Raw genomic sequence first — 20860 nt, forward strand, 5'->3', positions numbered from 1 at the left:
TTGTCCAAGTCTGAAAAATAGCCATTCGTTTCTGCAATCACCTCCACGTTTGAATAAAATCTTTTTCCCGCCAGCCATTTCTTCATATTGGGGAACAAATAGTAGTCCGAGGTAGCCAAGTCTGGAGAATAGGGGGGGATGTGAAACGAGTTGGAACCCTATTTCCATTAATTTTGCGACCACAACTGCTGAGGTGTGAGCTGGTGCGTTGTCGTAATGGAAAAGGACTTTTTTGTGGGCCAATCGTGGGCGTTTCTCTTGCAGCTCGTACCTTCTCCTTTTTTGTCTGCTCATAAAAGATACTGTGCAAAGGGCGGTGAGTAACTTTTTTTTGTGAAGGTGTGGGGAGAAGAGGGGCAGTAGCGAAAAATGTTCGTGGGAATCCAGAGTCTTTATGTATTTAAGTGAGACTTCCAGTGAAGAATAACTGTTTTTCTTGTTACCAAAAATTGGTACCCTTCCATAATGCTTTCTCAAAAATTTCAAAAAAGGTAGACTTACTTCAATATATATATATATATTCTGTCATAAACTATATTATTTTTACAGTTGAAAACTTGGAAAATATCGCAATAATTGCTTGTGGACAAAATTTTACATTGGCATTAACTAGAGATAAAAAACTATTCGGTTGGGGTTGTAATAAATTTGGCCAATTAGGCATGGCTCCTGAAAAATGCCAGTTTTCGGAAGTGCCTTTGCAGATTAAAATAGTATTACCGTTACCAGAAGAAATAATACTGGATGATATTGTGTTGAAATGTGGTTGGACACATTGTATTCTCCAAGTTGGTAAGCTCTTTTATTTATTTTTTGTTTTGTTCGGTCAGAGGAATTTATGGAGAACTGGATGGATATTAATGTGACGCTTTCGATCCAGCGACCAGTTCTTCTTTCAGGGTTTGAACAGCTGGAATATGTTTTACATTGTACTTGTTTTCCTTAATGGTTGTACAAATTTCAAGAGAATTGCAACCCGAAGGTACACTACACTATGTCAAATTTTAATTTTTTTACAGGAGAGCAAATGAAAGAGTTTTTTCGCGGTATTTTCTTACTTATAAGCCCACAGGAGTTATTTTACTTAAATCTTTGGCAGGCAATAAGTAACATAGATGCACCATAAAAGATGGTTGGGTAATAAAAAAAGAAATATTGTTTAAGATACATTAAAAGAATATATTTTGAAAAAATGGACGTAGTGTTGTGTGCCTCCGGGGTACTGATATATTTACTGTTGAAGTACCTCAAAACATAAGAACAGTAGACACACGTAGAATGTAAAAAATATTACCATTTTTCATAACCATAAATTCAAGATGACCGAAAGCTTGGTTTTAATACAATTTAAAAAATTATAACTAAAATTGGTAATAATCTTTCTTGAAATTTGAATAATGAATCAGTTCCCAAAAAAAAGGTAACAGTACTCTACCTTACCTTTACATTAATTATACCAGTCTTTGATTATTTGAAGTGTATATATAACTCAACGATATAATTTTTTAATGTTTCCCTTAAACCAATGAAATATTTTATAGGATTATTTAAAGCAATACAAAATTCAAGGTGTTCAGAAAAATTGAATGCTCTTTTATAACCTTCTTACAGGTAACAAATTATTTGCTTGGGGTAGAAATAATTATGGCCAGCTTGGAATTTCCGATAATAATTTACCGTATTCTTACACTATGGCGGAAGTGTTAATTGGAGAAAATGTTAAATCTGTTGCTGTTGGTGCTGAACATAATCTTTTAATTACAGGTAAGTTTTAAGCGAAATTATTTTCAAAAATTGTTTATTTTTTATATTCAGGATAACCTATTTCAAGAAATAGTACGTACAATGATCCTCTAGTTCTGTGGCGGTAATTTTTCATTTCTGTGCATGTGCACATGCATACACATGGTATTTTAAAAGTCTAGAGATGTCACTGCAGATCCCTGGGGTCGCAGTGGTGTAGTCCTTCAAGGCCACCCTGCTAGAATCTATATCTATGATATCGGTTCACACTCACAGAGCGAACATTTCAATACATTTTCACGAATGTTTGGAGTTGAGCAAAAATTATGGTAGTATTAGAACTTAGTTCGCTCTCTTGTTGTGAACACACCTTAATAATTATTGTTTATAAAGTAAAATAAAAAGTAAAGTAATCGCCTATTTTTTCAGGCGGGGCTTAACGTCCAACTACCATTTACTAAGTGTCATGGACGGAGGCGTATAGCAAGCGTACTTTACTATTTCTCATTTAACCATTAAATAAAATAAAAGGCCAAGACCGGGAATCGAACCCAGTACCACAATGCATATTAGCTTTGCAGGTCTCGTAATTGTTTGTAGAAAAGAACATAGACTACCTTTGTTTCTGTTAACCATAATTTTCTCATCCAATCGAACTCATAGAAAGTGAAATTAAAATGCACTTTGTTGAATTGTGTTTTGAAGTCGATATTCTCAAAGTTCTAGTGATTTCTATTGTTAATTTTGCACTTGAATCAAGCGAAGGGAAGGGATTAGCTATGCGGTTAGCGTACTGGACTCCCAAGCGGAGGTCCCGGGTTCGAATCTAGCTGCTGACCCTTAGATTTTCTCTTCCTAGGAGCTTCTTGCGGCTTATTGTCCGGTAATGGACAGTGTTGTCTGTAACGAGAGAATACTGTCTGGAGGCCGGCAGTGCACTGAAAAAAGCTCTGGGCGCCAATAACCTTAGATGTTGATGCGCCTTAAATCAGAGAGAGAGAGAGAGAAAAAAAAATCAAGCGTCTTCTACCTAATTTTGAAATGATCTTAATTAACACGAAGGCTTTTTAAACATCTATGATATTTCAGAAGATGGTGTACTCAAAACGTGGGGATGGAATGAACATGGCAGTTGTGGTGATGGATCCGAAATTAGCGCCATATATCAACCAAGCGCCATTAAAACTCAGTCAGCGCCAGTTATTATTAGCGCTGGTTCGGCGCATTCATTCTGTTTACTTAAATGAAGCACCAACTGTTTTAATGCGTATTTTTTTGGAATTCAATGAATGAATTCATTCAGGTAAGTCTCAATGAACTTTTTTTAAAAAGAAGCTGTTTTAAATCATTACACGACTTTTTTTTATTACAATTCTCGAGTTAATTTTTGATTTATAAGAAAATTTTAACTTACATTTTAATCGCAGAAGACTGAAACTTTATATTTGGACCTAGCAAGGGACCAGACTATCATTCTTGTAATCTAATAAAGATATAATTTTGATAGAAAATGAAAAGAATTTCAAAGCTTTCTTAAGCTAAAAATGGTAGAATAGAAGAGACTTCTCTCTTAAAGAGTCTTCTTAAAGCTTGGCAAGTTTTTATCCTGTAGCTTTTTATTGTTCACAGGAAATCATTTTCCATTGGTGGAGAAAAATTGAGAAGCTTGTGCAAAATCCTTTGCGAGGAACAGGTATATTGAAGAAAACAAACAAAAAAACAAGAATTATTACATAATTACTATTCTAATAATGATTTCGGGAGAATTGGAGGTGCGGCGGTCAATCAATAAATATAGATGAGGGTTGAAGTACAATGAAGGGTCAAAGAAGAGCAACAAACTAAATTCTAGAGCTTTTACAAAAGAACAAAATAAATCATTTAACTTCTTGGAAAATAGAAAAAAATAAAAAATTAAAGATGTTTAAATTTTAGGCCCTCCATTTATAATTTTATATCTTAAATTCCAGGCATTCCTGGCAAAAAGTAATCAGTGGAAGATAATCTGAGGTGGACAGACAGCGATTTAACTGTATAATGGCCAGAAAGACTAGATCTACCCATGATGCGGAGTCAGAGCTCACCTAGAATCGGACATATAGCTAGGAAGTGATACGAGATCCTCCTGTACCCCTTAAGGAGCACAGAGAGAACATGCTATCATCACCTTGTCGCTCCAACCAAGGGACACTAACCTGAGTAGCTCGACTTGAATACCCATTAGAATAATTTCTATAATCTTGTGATATGTGCTTAATGTGTTTCTTGGGCGGAGTACTATGACAAGAGCCGATGGCGAGTAACCAAGTAAAATAATAAAGCGATCTACAAATTGAAATGCTCATCTCCGTAAAATTAGAAAAATAAAACATCCTAATTAGTGGTAATAAATTAGGAAACGATTAAGTACCATTTACCATAAAATTGCTCTTAATTTAATATTAATAAATAATAAAAGTTATGTTATTATAAGTTTCTTGACTGTTATTGTTGAAATAAAGTGAACTACTTTTTGTCTATTTCTGTATAAATATAAATAAGCTAAAGTGAACTGCTTGGAGGCTTCTGTGGTGATGCTGAGGAGAATTATTGTCCAAAGTAAGGTATTCCACGTTTGGATGGCTGAACAAAAGGGATATAGTGACAATGAGATACAGTTGATCACTAGCCTGGATGTTGTCCTAAGCAATTTTCAAGGAACTCGGAACATTTTTGTTTTTTTTTTCGTTTGTAGGCGCTAAAGCACAAGTTGGTTTAACATTAGTCCATCGTAATTTTGATCTCCACATAATTCTGCGTGATACTGATTCTGATGGTACGGCATGCTCATATTAGCCTTCCAAGCTTGATCCTACACATCAACTATAACTAGCTTAAACAGAGGATCGTGCATCTTAAGTTGAAACAGTAAAATTTTCCATTTACATGAAACAGATTTTTACGCTTCACTGTCACATTTAAGGAAAGCTACAATCTTTTTTTTCCTTGAATTTCCTAGAAAGTAGTTTGCAAATAAAAAGTTCTAGATCTACAATTACCCTATAAGAGTATCTTGTTTAAAGGAAATCGCTGAAGCAGTTTTCTAGAAAATCTGAAAAAGTTTAGTGAAGTGGTTAAATTCTGGTTAATGTTGATCGCTAACTGTTGGGCAGACCAACAGGTAGAAATAGATAGAAAAATCGATTCTCAGAAGTGTATTTTCAAATCTTGATTTGTATGTTAGCAACGTATTGTTGATTTAGAAACAATGCAACTATAGATAGATGCATAACCTGAACAAAATCTAGAAGCAGGTAGGTTACATTTTTATAGGAAAAATAGCTGATTTGAAGATAAATCTCTGTTCATAAGTATAATGAAGAATTTTTTTTAAGTTAGAATGGACGAAAAATAATTAAAATCAACAGTTCAAAATAATAATAATAAAATTTCTATCATTCCAAAGTTCAATTTGGTTTTATTGTCTATTGTAATTAGATTAGTTTATCTATGTACGTAGTTCTTAACTATATTTTTGTTAGTGATGGGAACTTTACGTGTACGTATTAGACGATAATTGCCTTGTGTTTAATTGTATTTATTTATTTTTTTTTTAAAGAATAAAATGTTTAATACAAGTTGTGCAATTATTGTTAGTGATATTCTTAGAAAATAGATAAATTGGAGAAATTCAGATTCAAGTGAGTATTTAACCTTAATGAAAGTCAGTTTTTTTTCTAACCTTTTTTTCTTCTTAATCTCAATTGATTAATAATTCGCTGAAATGATATTTAAAATTGAATTTACAGATAAAAGTGAATACTTATTATCTTTTATTGATTCTCTTTTGTGGTTTGTAAATATATCACTTTTACATTTTACTTCATTCTTATTCGTGTCCTGTTCTATCCAAAAGCGTGGAGGAATTTTTATTAAATACAATTTTTTATAGTTGGTGCGAACATTATCGTTTACATGATATAATCTTAATAAGTTTACACTGGTTTTCTACAGAGAAAAAAGACTAAATAATTGTTGTCTGTAACACAGGTTTACTATTATACACAGTTGTCTTATGACGTCGCTGAAAGGTTCAAGTTAAAATCTATTTTATGACAAAAACCAGTTGGTCTTTTTCTGCTTAGTCGGACTACGAACTTGGAAAAGAAGTCTTTCTGCCGATTTAAGCGACTTAAGTTAGAATTTTTACTTATTAAACTAAATTTATTTTATAGAAACTTATTTTATCGGTCGAAATTCGTATGTTTATTTCATCTATTGACCGGTTTTGGACTTACATCTTCCAAGTTTCACTCTACAATTGCTGGCTCCTTGAACAACATATTCAGTAATGTAGCATATTCTTGAGAAATTCTTCATAATTCCACTAAAAAATGGATTTTCGTGTTAAAAGTTTTAAACATAAGTTATGCTGGAGAAAATTTTGTGATTATCAAAGAAAATTTAAAAAAATAAAAAAAACTTCGTAAAATTCACTCTCTTGTTCACCTCATTTTCTTTTTAAACTCGGAATTTTATTAACTCATTTCTAGTGATCGTACCTTACATACCTCTGTGAACTAGCGTTTTTGATGGAAGTCATTCATTTTCTCAGTAGAGTTCGTGGAAAAAGAAAATTTCACTACCTAAAAGAGCCCTTACTATTCAGTACCATTATTTTTAGGAAAATTCTTACGATTTCCTTAAAACTTCTTATATACACTTATACATATATGATAGAAAAACTTTTATTGGAATAATTTTTAAAACAATTAATTTTAAGAATGATGCGAAGAGATATAGGCGTTGACTTCTAAATTCACTGACTTCGGTGAATTGTGCATCTCAACAGGCTAGCCGCTAGCACATGTTAATACCTAGTTAAGAATGAAATGGTATTTTTAAATACTCAAAGAGTTAGTGTGAGTTATCACAAGATTTCTATCTTACAAAATTATTACTAGGTACTTCGAATTATGTGGCTAGAATGTTGAATCCGCAGGAAAATTCTATTTCTTTTTTGATATCGAGACTAGTAAATATAAAAATGGAGTGCGTATTCCTCTAGCTGATTTGTTGGACCCTGTGAAAACTCTAAACCGGAAATGAGCACGATCAAAATACGTTCTCTTACCACAGTAGAGGAAGAAAACTGTAATATATATATATATATATCTTTTAATTTAGGTTAGATTTTGAAATGTTCTTTCTGTTATCAAGTTTTCAGTGAATTGTTCATTTCTTTGTTCCAAAATGATAACATTTGGATAAGATAAAATGATTGTTGGGGTATCACTAATACAATATTTATTACAAATTGTTAGTATCAGGGATAATAATTGATGATTGTTTGCCAGTATTTATACACTGGATAATTGATAATGATTATTGATGATACAATTAAACATGCCAGCACAAAGGAAGATGACGTCATATTCATGTTTATCTACTCATACTGAGTAAGAAATTTTCAACGGAAATATCCATGGTAATCTATGTATGTGCGTATGATCCAGAATATGATCGTTCAAAAACGAAAACTTTAGAACAGTGATTCACCAAACAACCACTGTGCCGCGGCACTTTTGCGTTTGCCGCGAAAGTTTTGAAGTGTGCCGCCAAATTTTTAGAAATGCATAACATACAATAAAAATTATATTTTAAATGTAGAAGACGATATGAGAGGAGCATTATCATTTATACGACCAAATATTATCTGTAATTATCAAAATGCACAAAATTTCTCATTAAAAGCATTCTTATTATTAACTTGTAATTAATCCCTTAATAAACAAATATACTGTTGTTTTTGTAGTACATATTATTTTATTTTATATTGAAAATAAACAAACTATTCTACACAGTGTATTATGGGATAAGTAAAATACGTTTAAACTTAATCTTATTGTTAGTGTACCGCCAAATTTTGAAATTGTTAAAAGTGTGCCGCCGCGACAAAAAAAATGGTTGAGAATCACTGCTCTAGAAGCTGTAATGTTATAATCTGTTTCCATCACCGGACAGTGGGCTGTAAAGAAGTCTGCCCCAGGAAGACGTTTACTTGTTATTCGCTTCTAGTGTCTAGGGTTTCCACAGAAATCTGTCTATCGGAAGGGCTTCTTCAGCGAAGTGATTTTTTTTTTCGAAAACGGCTTCATATTAGTAGTAAGTGATTTCCTTTGTAATGTTCGAGTTCACCAATACAGCTACTATGCCCCCCCCACGATTCAAGGCTAGAACAATGTAACCTAAATGCAAACATGTAGCGTACTCCGATGCAATATTAATTGAGGATATCCTTATTTGCATTAGTTTATGTGATATTGGCGCGGGTACTTGGTGATCACTCCCTCTTTGAAAAAAAAAAGTTAGGGGGCCCCCCCACATATTGCAAAAAGAGGGTCCCCGCGCCTAGCCGCCATTCTTTTGCAGCGGCTCCCACTGTTGTTGCGCTTTATTTCAACTACTCCTGAGTTAACATCAATCAGAACATCTTGGATAAATTACCATTAGAGGTCGTGCAGGTCTAACAGATTTGCTCTAATTGTCTGAAGGTCATCATAATCCCTGACTGGAGCAAATAATCACCAGGAGGGTGTGCCACTGGCAGAGTACTAATTCCTACCAACTGTTGGAGGAAATTAAAGACTTCTTTTATAAAGTAAAATAAAGTAAAGTAATCCCAATTTTTTTTCAGGCGGGGCTTAACGTCCAACTACCAATTAGGTGACGAGGACGGAGGCGACTAGCAAACATACTTTACTGTAAAATTCTCATATTAACCATTAAATAAAATCCAAGGCATAGACAGCGGGAATCGAACCCATTAAACCAACAATACATCTTAGCATTGCGGGTCTAGTCTTTTAACCGCCTAACATACTTTACTATAAATTTCTCATATTAACCATTAAATAAAATCCAAGGCCTAGACACCGGGAATCGAACCAGTACCTCAATACATATTAGCTTCGCAGGTCTCACCTCTAACCGCTCGGCTACCGTGCGACCCCACTTTCTCTTTTATAATTTTCTTTTAATAATACATGTGATTGCCCTCACCAGATAATTTAGAGTTAATGGAACTATGCTAAATAACCGATTTCCGGAATAAACATTCCGGAAATACAACTCTACAGAACTGGCTACCTCCTTCCGTCTTAGATTAGAGGAAGTAGTCGTTTTTACAGAACTTTTCTGCGTGTTTTAGTCAAAATCAACCAACCGGAAATTTCCGGTTTATTTTGTTTTAATCGATCTACCAGTTTTTGTAATTTTCTTCAAAATGGTTGATACTGCTTTTCGCTAAATCGTGTACATAATTCAACAGCTTTTTCTTTTTTCTTTTTTTTTAAAGAAAATTTAATTTTCTTGGTTGTTGCAAGAAAAATTCGTGTGAATATTCACAAAAAAAGTTAGATAGAACACAGAGTTGAGTGCGTGGTGTCAGTTCGCGTGACATGTACCATTTATAGTAATTTGACATCTATTTACATGAAGCCGCCATTAAAAAAATAATGGAATAATTTTCTCTCATATTAACCTTATTAGTAATGGAGTTCCGCTCCCCAAGAAGAAGTAATACTTCTAGGAATACGTAATAACTAGAATTAGAGATGTCGAAATAATTACGTAGTAATAGTCAAAAAACTTATTTTCGTAATTATTGGTGCAAAAAAAAAATAGTCAAATTGGTGAAACTGATGAGTGCAACCAGTACAGGATACTTCCTGTTTATTGTTTCGCACTTTCATCCATCGTCAGTGGTTTTATTATTTAGTTGGTTGTAGGAGAACCAGCTATTTCCGCCTTACACTAATTTGGCACTCTCCAAGTATAAATCTTTACGGCACTTCGGCAGGATGGAAGCGAGTTAGCTTCCAGAAATAATCTGCTCCTGCTTGCGGATAGACTTGATCCAATCAACTTTTTTTCGGACCTCAATACGTATCTATTTCCGGTTGAAACTGATTTTAAACACAAAATGAATTGTTCAATTTATTTCCATTGGCGAGTGTAAAAATTAAGAGAAACTATAAAATAACGAACGCTACTCAAGGTCACGATAATAAAAACAGCTGTTTAACTGCTGTATTGATTATCGTAAAGTTGGTATTTATTTAATATAATTTTTAAATAAAGTACCATCTGTGCTGATGGTAAATAAATAAAAAGAAAAAGGATAATGTAATGTGTAATGCTTATTACAGTTCTCTAGCTTTTCTTTAACTTGGACTTTTTACTTAATGTTCATTGTAATAAAACTTTATGTAAAAAAACTGTTATTTTCGGGGTAAATATCTAATCTTAATCTGGCCTTACGGTTTCTCTTATTTTTTTGGCGGAAATGATAATTTCAATTAAAAGTTTAAAGTTCGTTTAGCTTCACGCTTGATTTTTATTAATATTTTATAAAAATGTGGAAAAACCATTTTTCATGAACAAAAATAGTTCTTTAGAGGAATATCTAACCTTAAAATAGTTTTAATCTATTTTTTTTTTACTGAACTAATTTCTAATAACAGTTACAAGATCTGGCAAGTATTTGTAAAATAAGTGCACCAAATATAAATAGATTGTGAAAAAAAATTCTATGCATACTTCATACTATAGATTTAGATGTGATTTCTAATTGCCTAGCTAAAAATAGACAGGAGTAAAATTAATTTATTTCAATTAATTGGACAAATGTCAACAACTTTAGAGGGGGGTGGCCATCAAAAATTATTGGTGGGTTGGTATTACTGTTGTCCCCATGACTGCCAAATTTGTTTGGTAATATTGATATTTTTAATGGCTGCCAAATGAACTAATCATTCGTCAGGATCTGTTATCTTTACTTTTCGTTGCCCTTTCGGCATGTTGGTTCTTCCCAGTACTTAGGGAAAGGAGGTTCCCTAAGTTCAAAAAATAAAAAAATGGTTTGTAGAAGTGGTCTGTGTTTGTGTGAACGCAGGACCCAACAGGAAGCTTTGTCTTCATGTTTGGAGTGGGGGAGGGGGTACTTCCGTGGGGCCTAATGGTTTAGCCGGAAGTATCCATTATTTATGGTATTTTTCACTTTTTCAAGATTTTTTCTCTTAGACAGCTTCAATGAACTGCTTTAAACTATTTGCTTACAACACTAGTAATGTAAAAATTTTAATCTGAACCATTAGAGGGAGAAGGGGAAGGAAGTAAAATTATCAAAATAGTTTTTGCGTCATATTCTTGTAATTAAAAAGTCTAAATTGTAGGCTAGTTCCTTAATAAATAAAACAATAGGATTTTTTTTTATTTAAGGCACCCAAGGCTTTTTTCAGTGCACTGCCTTCCTCCGATCAATGTTCTCTCGTCCATCACCGGGCAATGAGCTGTAAGAAACTTCTAAGAGAAAGTCTAAGGGTACGTTCACAACGGAGCTGTGAGCATAGATGATAGCGGAGATGATAGCAGTGATGCATCAGCGCTTATAGAATAACCTAGTACATTCTTATGTGAGCGTGCACAACGAAGCTTCGACTAGTGACTCATACTCGCTGCTATAAACGAGCATAGATGATAGAATTGAATTTTTCATTTTTCTGCTAGCTGAACTCCAGTATCGGAGCTTCAAAATGGACGTCGAAAAATTATTTAGTGCTGTCTTTACTCATTATTTTTGGTTATTATTTTATTATTTACTTTTAAACAATATTTTGTTTTTTAAATCGTGCTTACATTTATTTTTATGTGTATTTATTTGTTTTTCCTCAATATAACCTTACCTCAGAGTTATCACTAGTTTTTCTTCTATAGTTATAGGATTTCCATGACAATTTTTCCTACTTTTTCTTAATTTTGACCTTATTTTTTCTAAAATTTAGTCAAATGTGGTTGGACCCATCCTCACATATTCAAAAAAACGATCCGGATAATTTCTAAGTTCCTTATATAAATAGTGAAATTCGCCCAAAGTACTTCGTTTTTTTATTTATGGTATGTACATGATATTTTCTACATCTTTTTTTTTTAAATATACCATTTGGTTGCTGGTGAACATAAAAACTCTTCTTCACTACTCGACATGTTGCATGTATCACAGCTCCGTTGTGCACACTAATCAGCGATTATATTTTACTCTATCAGTTATCATCTCTGCTATCATCTATACTCACAGCTCCATTGTAAACGTACCCTAAGACCCAGCAGCTGGATTCGAACCAGTGATCTTCGCGTTGAAATCCCGTCGCTAACCACTGAACGAATCCCTACCCCAAATGAACTAATCGTTGGGATCTGTTATCTTTACTTTTCCCTTTGCCCATTCATAGGGTTATGTAAGTAATAATTTTTAATTACTTTTAACTGAATTTATTTTTTTAAAAAAAATTCTTTATTACTTTTAATTGCTTCGAAAATTTCAGCACAATTCAGCTATAATGAATTGATTTTTCCAAATTGTTTAGTTTTTTTCCTCCAAACAAATGTCTCGTACGAAGTTGTATAAGGATTTAGTTACTTACTGCTCTCACAGAGGTCTCCCCAAAACTTTTATACCTAATATTTTCCTGTAATAAAAATATTAATTATGATAAAATCTGTAACCAAAATTTTAAGTTTTTTTTTTTGTAGAAAATTTACTTACCGGAAGTGCCATTGACTGGAACAGTTTTTTGTGCAGTTTGTCCCCCCCACCTCCCGGAAATGGTACCTTTAAAGTGAACAATATTGTGGTCATCTGTTTACTAGTACAGATTTTAAGGTTTAAGAACTGTTTATGGAAACAGCAGATGTTTTTTACCCTCGTGATTAATGTACAATCTTTTGACGTGAATACGTCTTTAAATTTACTATCATATGGAGGCAGTCCCAAAAAACCTAATGATAACAAAATCAGGGGATACAGTTTGGCATTATAGTTTCGAATCTATCGTTTACATCCAAAATTAAATTAGACCACTGGATTAGCTAAAGGATCAAAGAATTCATTACGATAAGCGAGGGCTGTGACGCATCGCGCGCGGTGGAGGGGAAAGCGCCGCCATTTTGAGATCATTTTGCTGCGTATCGAGATTTGCAAATGGTATAACTTTTGACTCGGAGAAGCTATGATGTTCGTTTAAGTTTTAATCGTCAGCTGTCGTCACAATCTATCGATTGTATATAAAACATTAGTGTAAAATAGTGACAGTGAATAAAATAAAGGTGTTAGAATAAAAAAATATGATCCAAAATATATAATGCCGGCCTATACGCGTCGAAAAGCCAAAACCAAATACAGAGATCGTATACGTTTGGAAAGGGCTTCTCAAGAAAAATCGAATGGTAATAATAAAACACCATATGACCGAGTCAAGCTGTGCCTAGGAACGTAAAAGAATGAATGCGGCCGAGCGGTGTCAACAGTACATCTGCAGCTGGGGCGGTTGAAATTATGCAAGTGGATGATGAAATCGCTTCTACATCGACAACAGACTTTTATAGGCATAGATTGTGTTCGATCGTCGATTATGAAGACACATTGGGCAGCAGCTAGTGCACGTTTCACTACGACGTTTGTCAACAATCCATTCGGACATAAGTGAGGTGTGTGTGATCGTCTATGGTTTCTGCGCTCATTGAAGCTAACAAAAGAAAAACACTTACCGCTGCTTAATAATAATATATTATTATTATTATTATTATATTATAAAAAATATAACCCTAAACGTAAACGTATTCACGTACAACACACGGCCGTGTCCATGACATAGCCACAGTTTTTTTTTCCTACTTTTTCACAAAGAGAACTGAAAAATAATAATTTTTTTTTTCTATTGTTACAGATTATTTTGTTTAAAAAACTAAGTGGTAATTAAATGGCAGTAGAGGGCTTAGTTGCGCGCGCACTAATCGCTGTATTAGGAGTAAACAGTGGTGGTAGGGCGATCCACAACAACGACTTCACTCAGTCACTGCCTTATCAACAGTGCAGTGGAAGTAGGCGCAGTCAGTACAGTGTTTGACGTCAACTTCCCCTCAGCGGGTCACGAACAAGCGCGTAAGTAATCATACTTTTTGTTTTAAATTTTGAATTTTAATTTAATTGCATTTATTTATTTTAAAATTCCACAATTCATTGTAGTATTTAATTGAAATGAATGTAGTTCAGGGATAAAATTTTTTTCTTTGGTATCTATATCGTTTAGAAGTTTCTTTTTTAAAAAAAATTATGTCTATAAAAGTTTTTCTTTTCAATTTAGAGAGTGCTACCACTGGGTAGTTTCTCTCCTCCTGCCTTTCGCGCATTTATTTATCCTTCAATCTTCCTATTTACTTATTGTTTATATGTATATACTGATTGTAAATAACGAAATAAATTAAAAAATATATATGTTTTCAATTTAATTTGACTAACGTAGTACATTTTTATAAACCTGGAATAACCTGGCCGTTTCCATGGTAACCCTAGTAAACATGTCCAAACACTTCTATTTATACTGTTTTTAACTTTTTAAATATTTTTTTACAAGTTTTAATTTTAAGTATTATAATTTTTATTGATTATTATTACTAGTAGACGTATCATCATCCACTTATTTAATGACCGAGTTCCGTTCCCACGATTTGGTCATAGAATGGAATTGGTCGTTCAAGTTAAGCTGTGTGTAAAACTTACGACGTATTTTTTGTTGGTATGAAAATTTTGTTAAGTTAATTTTTAAATTAAAAAAAAAAAATATATTTTTTCATTTCTCATTCTTCTAATAAGAAAAAGTATTGCAATCACTTCATATTTTCATCTTTTAAAAAAATGACTATAGTTGCGGTGCCCAAACCATCCTCAATAACAATTTTTTTTTGAGAAAACGTTTTGAATAAAATAGGAAGGTATTTGTACTTAAGTAACAAAATTAAACTGCGATTTCAGTACTTCCTTTTAAGAGGAGTAAGAAAAATAAACTGCAATTACAGTACTGCTCCCTAAAAGGCAAAGAGGCAAAGGTTTTGAATCGAACGACAATTCATTGGTGTAAATTCGTTTCACTCATTGATAATTTAAACGATTGCAATCCTTTCTCTTAGTAGGTGCACTTCACAGCCACGTAGAGGAGCTTTAACCACTTCTTCCTGCTAAATTTTATCGGACAAAGCGTCATAGAAATATTAGTATTAATAGTTTTAGAAAGGGCCTTACTTGGGTGGGGCAAACTCTCCTCCTCATGAGGCATAGCGTCGAGACTTATAAAGTGCAAATCTATACAAAATTTCGATTCCAATGACACATCATTCATGAGAATCGGTTCACGTGTCGATAATTTGAAACGATTGCTATACTTCCCCTTAACAAGTGTAAGAGCTAATTGCCGCTTTAATGTCGCGTAGGGGAGCCCTAACCCTATCATCCTACCAAATTTTATCATAATCGGGCCAAGATTTACAGAGTAATTAGTAATAATAATTTTGGAGGGGGCCTTACATAAAGGGGGCTAACTACTCTCCCATTCGATGTACAGGATCGAGACCCCCAAAAGGCACATCTACATAAAATTCCGAATCGAATGACACCTCATTCATGAAAATCGGTTCACGCGTTTAGGCGCTACGTTGTTTACAAAAAAGGTAACAACAACAACAAGAACAAAAACAACAACAAGAACAAGAACATTTTTTGAAAAAGCCGTTTTTGCTCATTTTCGGCAACTTTTTTCTCGAAACCTATTAGATCTGGGTGGTTGCAAAAAAATTACAGTTATAAAGGAGGGTTTGGAGTAAGATTTAAAGAAAATTTGGGAATTTTATCTTTTATAGAAAAAGAGAAAAAAATTGTCAAAGTTGGGTGTTTTTCAACGTTACGCTTTTTCGTGCAGTTTTTGATGGTCAACCCTTATACAACTGTCCTACCGGACAGTTTTAATACAAGTTAAGAATTTTTACATTTTATATTTATATTTATTAAAATCTTATTTTGATGCAGTATTAAGTTTGAAATAGTTATTTTTAATTTTCTGTATTTAATTTTTTTTTTAACTTGATTGCGATTTTTTGTTCTGTTAAGGTGGTACCCTCTTTGCTGATTTCAAGTTGTTTGCGATGTAATGTTAAACATTTTTACTTTTATTTCTTTGTTTTTTTGAAGGTTAAGAATAGTCATATTGATATTTGCAATTTACAGGTGGTTTCTAATGTCATTAGTTGTCAAATGCCTTCTTAAAAATATATTTATTTTTTCTATATACAGGGTGTTCATTTTAAGGCGGCTCAAATGCATTTCATGCTTAAACGGTTCATCTGAGCAAAAAATGGTAGAGGAAAAATTTGTTGCCCGTCACCTCTAGTTTCAGAATATGTGACTTGATTTTTAGATTCCTGCCCGCATACGCGGCTGACGCGCGACCAAAAGTGAGGGTTCGCAGTTGACCCCCATTTTCATATATACCGTTTTAAAGAGTATAAAAAGTTATGAAAGAAACCGGAAACCGCAATTCGATATCTTCAAAATTAATGGTAATTAAACGCAACTCTCCCAAGATTACCAAATAATTATTAAACCTTCTTGTTTGTAACAGATGTAAAATTAATTTTTAGCCATTTTGTGTATACTTGAGAACATCTAAAAAGCTCTTAACATTTGATTTTTCTTAGAAAAAAAAATCACTCGGAAAACGACTTATTTCCCGATATTAAGAAAAATACTAGCTTTACTGCCTTGGCAATATTTTTAGTAGAAAGGGGATGGAAAAATACATAAAAATGAGCTACCGCGTGCTCTTCTTTCTCTTTGATAACAAGTTAAAAAAATTGAAATATGATTAATAAATACCAGATTTTGAAATGGCCTAGCACCTTTAATTTTGAAGATATCGAATTGCGGTTTCCGGTTTCTTTCATAACATTTTATACTCTTTAAAACTATGTATATGAAAATGGGGGTCAACTGTAAACCCTTACTTTTGGCCGCGCGTCAGCCGCGTATGCGGGCAGGAATCTAAAAATCAAGTCACAAATTCTGAAACTAGAGGTTGCGGGCAACAAATTTTTCCTCTACGATTTTTTGCTCAGATTAACCGTTTAAATGCATTTGAGCCGTCTTAAAATGAACACCCTGTGTTATACTGAAAATGGTAGTTCAGCAGGAAGTCTACCCAGCTCGGCGAGAAATGCCCCTAATCGGGCTTTCCTGTAAGCATGTTCCAGACCAACATGAGTACGTCATTTGTGCTAAAGGGGGGGGGGAATCCATTACGTAAAACGGCACTTCCGTTTGAAGAATCATGCTCATTGGGTTCATAGTCAGGTACTCCTTGTGGTAATGAATTTCCTCCTATAAATTCACACGCACGCACAAAGTGCTATTTCCGGTGAACTATTCAAATCGAAACAAATTCGACTCGTTCCTCATTTTACTTCCTGATGGAAACCATTTCCTTGCATGATAAGGGAATATAGTCTAAATGAGAGTGGTGTAGAGTTCGATCCATGTTATTATTATTATTATTTTTTTTTTTGCAATTATCCTGGAAAGATTAAGTAAGAAAATAATCGATTGCATTTTCGTGAAAAATCTAGTCGATTCTAACCAGAATACCTAGTACGTGAAGAGAGAGATTCTAGCACAAAAAAAAAAGAAGTACGTACGCAAGCGCAGAGAACAATTGTTCCTAGAATACAGTGAACATATGTGTAATTATCGTTTTATGATGAGATCTATTGTTCTAATGTTCTGGCCTTGCCACTGATAAATGTGATAATTAGGCGTCTTTTTATTGCTTACTTAATGTGGTTGAAAATAAACAAAATTATATCATCATTATACACATAAATTAACTTCTTATAAAATCAACAAAATAAATGAGCTAATATTTGGGAACATTCAAGCGCTCTACGAATGATCAACCCACATTAATCGATTTATTACTTTCTCTTAGCAAATCGATTTTGATAGATTATCGATTTTGATAGATTATCGATTTTGAGTTTGTACCAGAAATGCACGTTTTAAGGCCCTTTTGAGTGGGGGTAAAAGAGATTTTCTGAAATTAGTCAGTGGTCTAATAGAAACAAAAAATAGATGCCAATAGTGTGTGTGTGTACCACTATAAGGCTTTAGTCGAAATCGATCAACCGGAAGTTGATCATCTAATCGATTTTCTTAAACTTGATGTACTAATGGATGTACTTTTTTGAGAGTGGGTCCTCTCTAACCTGCCATTTCTGTTCATTGTACTGGCTTACTACCTTTATAATATTAATGAGAATCTTTTTTTTTTTTTTTGTATTTATTTAAGAACTTTACAACTGTACGTCCAGTAAGTACAACATGTAGAAAAAGATGAACGTACAATAAAAGTACGTGCGTTGACTTAACGCCAGCGCCACGTACACTGACTTGGATTTCTTGAACGGCGGCAGTGATGGCGTTAAGGCGCTATAGGGGAGTGCTACCGCCTCTCTGGATAGCCGACGTTACAGGCATTCAGGTGGTGGCCGCGCGGCCAGCGATCGCCTCAAACGTCTAGGAGGGCTTGTGGGGGAAGATTTGAGGTTGAGAGAGCCTTGGATAAGTGGATTTGAATGAGGAGGGATAGTTTGAGAGTGAAATTTTTAGGTAACGGAGGTTTGGCTTTGGTGGAAACGAAAGGAATTTTTGAAGTCAGTCTAGATAGTAAGGTTGGAAATGTAAAAGGGAACGCATTGACAATGGATTTTGGATTGTATGGATTGAATGCGATTTGAGGGTTGTGCGTTTGGCTGTTATCCCGTGTAGTTCAAGTCCGGAGCTAGCAGAGTGTTGTTGTATAGTTGTCGTTTGTTTGTTTCTTTTTAAGAGTGAGTTTGGAGCGCTTGTCAAGTAAGTCTCTTTTCTGCATTCCTGTAATGCTAAGACCCGCAATGCTAAGAGGTATTGTTGGTTTAGTGGGTTCGATTCCCGGTGTCCTAGGCCTTGGATTTTATTTAATGGTTAATATGAGAAATTTATAGTAAAGTATGTTAGGCGGTTAAGAGACTAGACCCGCAATGCTAAGATGTATTGTTGGTTTAGTGGGTTCGATTCCCGGTCTTAGGCCTTGGATTTTATTTGATGGTTAATAAAAGAAATTTATTGTAAAGTATATAAGGCGGTTAAGAGATTAGACCCGCAATGCTAAGATGTATTGTTGGTTTAGTGGATTCGATTCCCCTGGTCTAGAGGCCTTGGATTTTATTTAATGTTTGATATGAGTAAAGTATGTTTGCTAGTCGCCTCCATCAACGACACCTAATTTGGTAGTTGGACGTAAAGCCCGCCTGAAAAAATAGGCATTACTTTACTAGTAAAAATACCATTTTTTTAAAAAAAATTTAAATATGCATATTTATTTTAAATTAATAGATTAGGAGGCAAAAACTTTTTTATTTTGTTGTAAAAACAATTTCTTTATCTATTATTGTTGACGATAAAGTTTATTTCTGTGAACTAACCAAGGTTGTATTGGCGGTTATGCAATGTGAAGGGAGGGGTATAGCAGCGCTTATAATCTCATCCGTTCCAAGAAAATAAAAACATATGTTTTAGAAATATCTAAATCAGATGTTTTTAATTTATTTAAATCAGCTGTTAGTCCTTAATATGTAAACTTGTGGAGGTTAGGAAAGTTATTTATTTCACTTAGTTTGTTTTATAGCCCTATGGGAAAATTACCCGAAACAGTTACCATTATCTGATAACCACTAAGGGAAAAAAAACTTTTTATTTATTTAAAAAAAAAGATAAAGCTAGTTTAGGGTACCATTACATTGTTTAGAATTACCAGCGAAATGAAAACTCCAGCAACTTAAAAGTACCATCAGTCAGGACACTAGGAAAATTGTGCTCGATTAGAAGAAAATTTCAAGCACCACGGTTGAGAAAAATCTCAACATTCAAGAAACAAATTCTTTTGGAAATATTGGAAATTCCAAACTAACATGATAAACCAAATTCAAAATACTAATACTTATAATTCAGGCTTTATGATCATTGTTGTAACCAAAACTTTACTGTCTAATATCTCCATTCCTATCGATCAAATTGCAATGAAATTCTAGTCTGTTATAGATAACATCTAGCTCTACAAATGAGAGAAATACCAACATTTTAGGTACAGTAGTTACAGAGATATTCGAAGTTTAATTTTGAAGTATCTTAGTAGTAACCAAAACTTTACTGTTTAATATCTCCATTCCAATCGATCAAATTGCAATGAAATTCTAGTCAATTATAGATAACATCTAGCTCTACAATTGAGAGAAATACCAACATTTTAGGTACAGTAGTTACAGAGATATACGAAGTTTAATTTTGAATCATCTTAGTAGTAACCAACAAAACTTTACTGATTAATATCTCCATTCCTATCAATCAAATTGCAATGAAATTGTAGTCTGTTGTAGATAACATCTAGCTCTACAATTGTGAGTAATAGCAACATTTTAGATACAGTACTTAAACAGATATACGATGTTTAATTTTGAAGAACTTAGTAACCAATAAAATTTTACTGTTAAATATCTCCATTCCTATCGATCAAATTGCAATGAAATTGTAGTCTGTTGTAGATAACATCTAGCTCTACAATTGTGAGTAATAGCAACATTTTAGATACAGTACTTAAAGAGATATACGATGTTTAATTTTGAAGAACTTAGTAACCAACAAAATTTTACTGTTAAATATCTCCATTCCTATCGATCAAATTGCAATGAAATTCTAGTCAATTATAGATAATATCCAGCTCTACAATTGTGAGTAATAGCAACATTTTAGATACAGTACTTAAAGAGATATACGATGTTTAATTTTGAAGAACTTAGTAACCAACAAAATTTTACTGTTAAATATCTCCATTCCTATCGATCAAATTGCAATGAAATTCTAGTCTGTTATAGATAACATCTAGCTCTACAATTGAGAGAAATACCAACATTTTAGGTACAGTAGTTACAGAGATATTCGAAGTTTAATTTTGAAGTATCTTAGTAGTAACCAAAACTTTACTGTTAAATATCTCTATTCCTATCAATCAAATGGCAATGAAATTCTAGTCTGTTATAGATAACATCTAGCTCTACAATTGAGAGAAATACCAACATTTTAGGTACAGTAGTTACAGAGATATACGAAGTTTAATTTTGAAGAACTTAGTTACCAACAAAACTTTACTGTTAAATATCTCCA

General features: G+C 33.4%; 1 protein-coding gene and 1 long non-coding RNA gene across 2 annotated transcripts in view; one reads left to right on the forward strand and one right to left on the reverse strand.

Moving 5' to 3' along the window:
* The window catches only part of LOC141450169 (secretion-regulating guanine nucleotide exchange factor-like), an 84292-nt gene that overhangs the window by 3933 nt on the left and 59499 nt on the right, over nt 1-20860 (forward strand). Inside the window, exons 5-10 of the mRNA XM_074120326.1 lie at nt 550-792; nt 1612-1764; nt 2833-3046; nt 3373-3436; nt 3714-5036; nt 13509-13723. Of these exons, the coding sequence (XP_073976427.1) occupies nt 550-792; nt 1612-1764; nt 2833-2990 (554 nt within the window). The 3' untranslated portion in view covers nt 2991-3046; nt 3373-3436; nt 3714-5036; nt 13509-13723. The remainder of the gene's footprint in view (nt 1-549; nt 793-1611; nt 1765-2832; nt 3047-3372; nt 3437-3713; nt 5037-13508; nt 13724-20860) is intronic.
* Nucleotides 5255-6838, reverse strand: LOC141450172 (uncharacterized). The gene is made up of 2 exons (XR_012455963.1): nt 6294-6838; nt 5255-6109 (listed from the first exon to the last, which is right to left on the reverse strand). It is a non-coding gene; the product is annotated as an uncharacterized lncRNA (long non-coding RNA).

The sequence above is a fragment of the Rhodnius prolixus genome, unplaced genomic scaffold, assembly GCF_049639745.1.
Source record: "Rhodnius prolixus isolate KJV_2025 unplaced genomic scaffold, Rpr scaffold_2, whole genome shotgun sequence".
NCBI lineage: Eukaryota > Metazoa > Arthropoda > Insecta > Hemiptera > Reduviidae > Rhodnius > Rhodnius prolixus.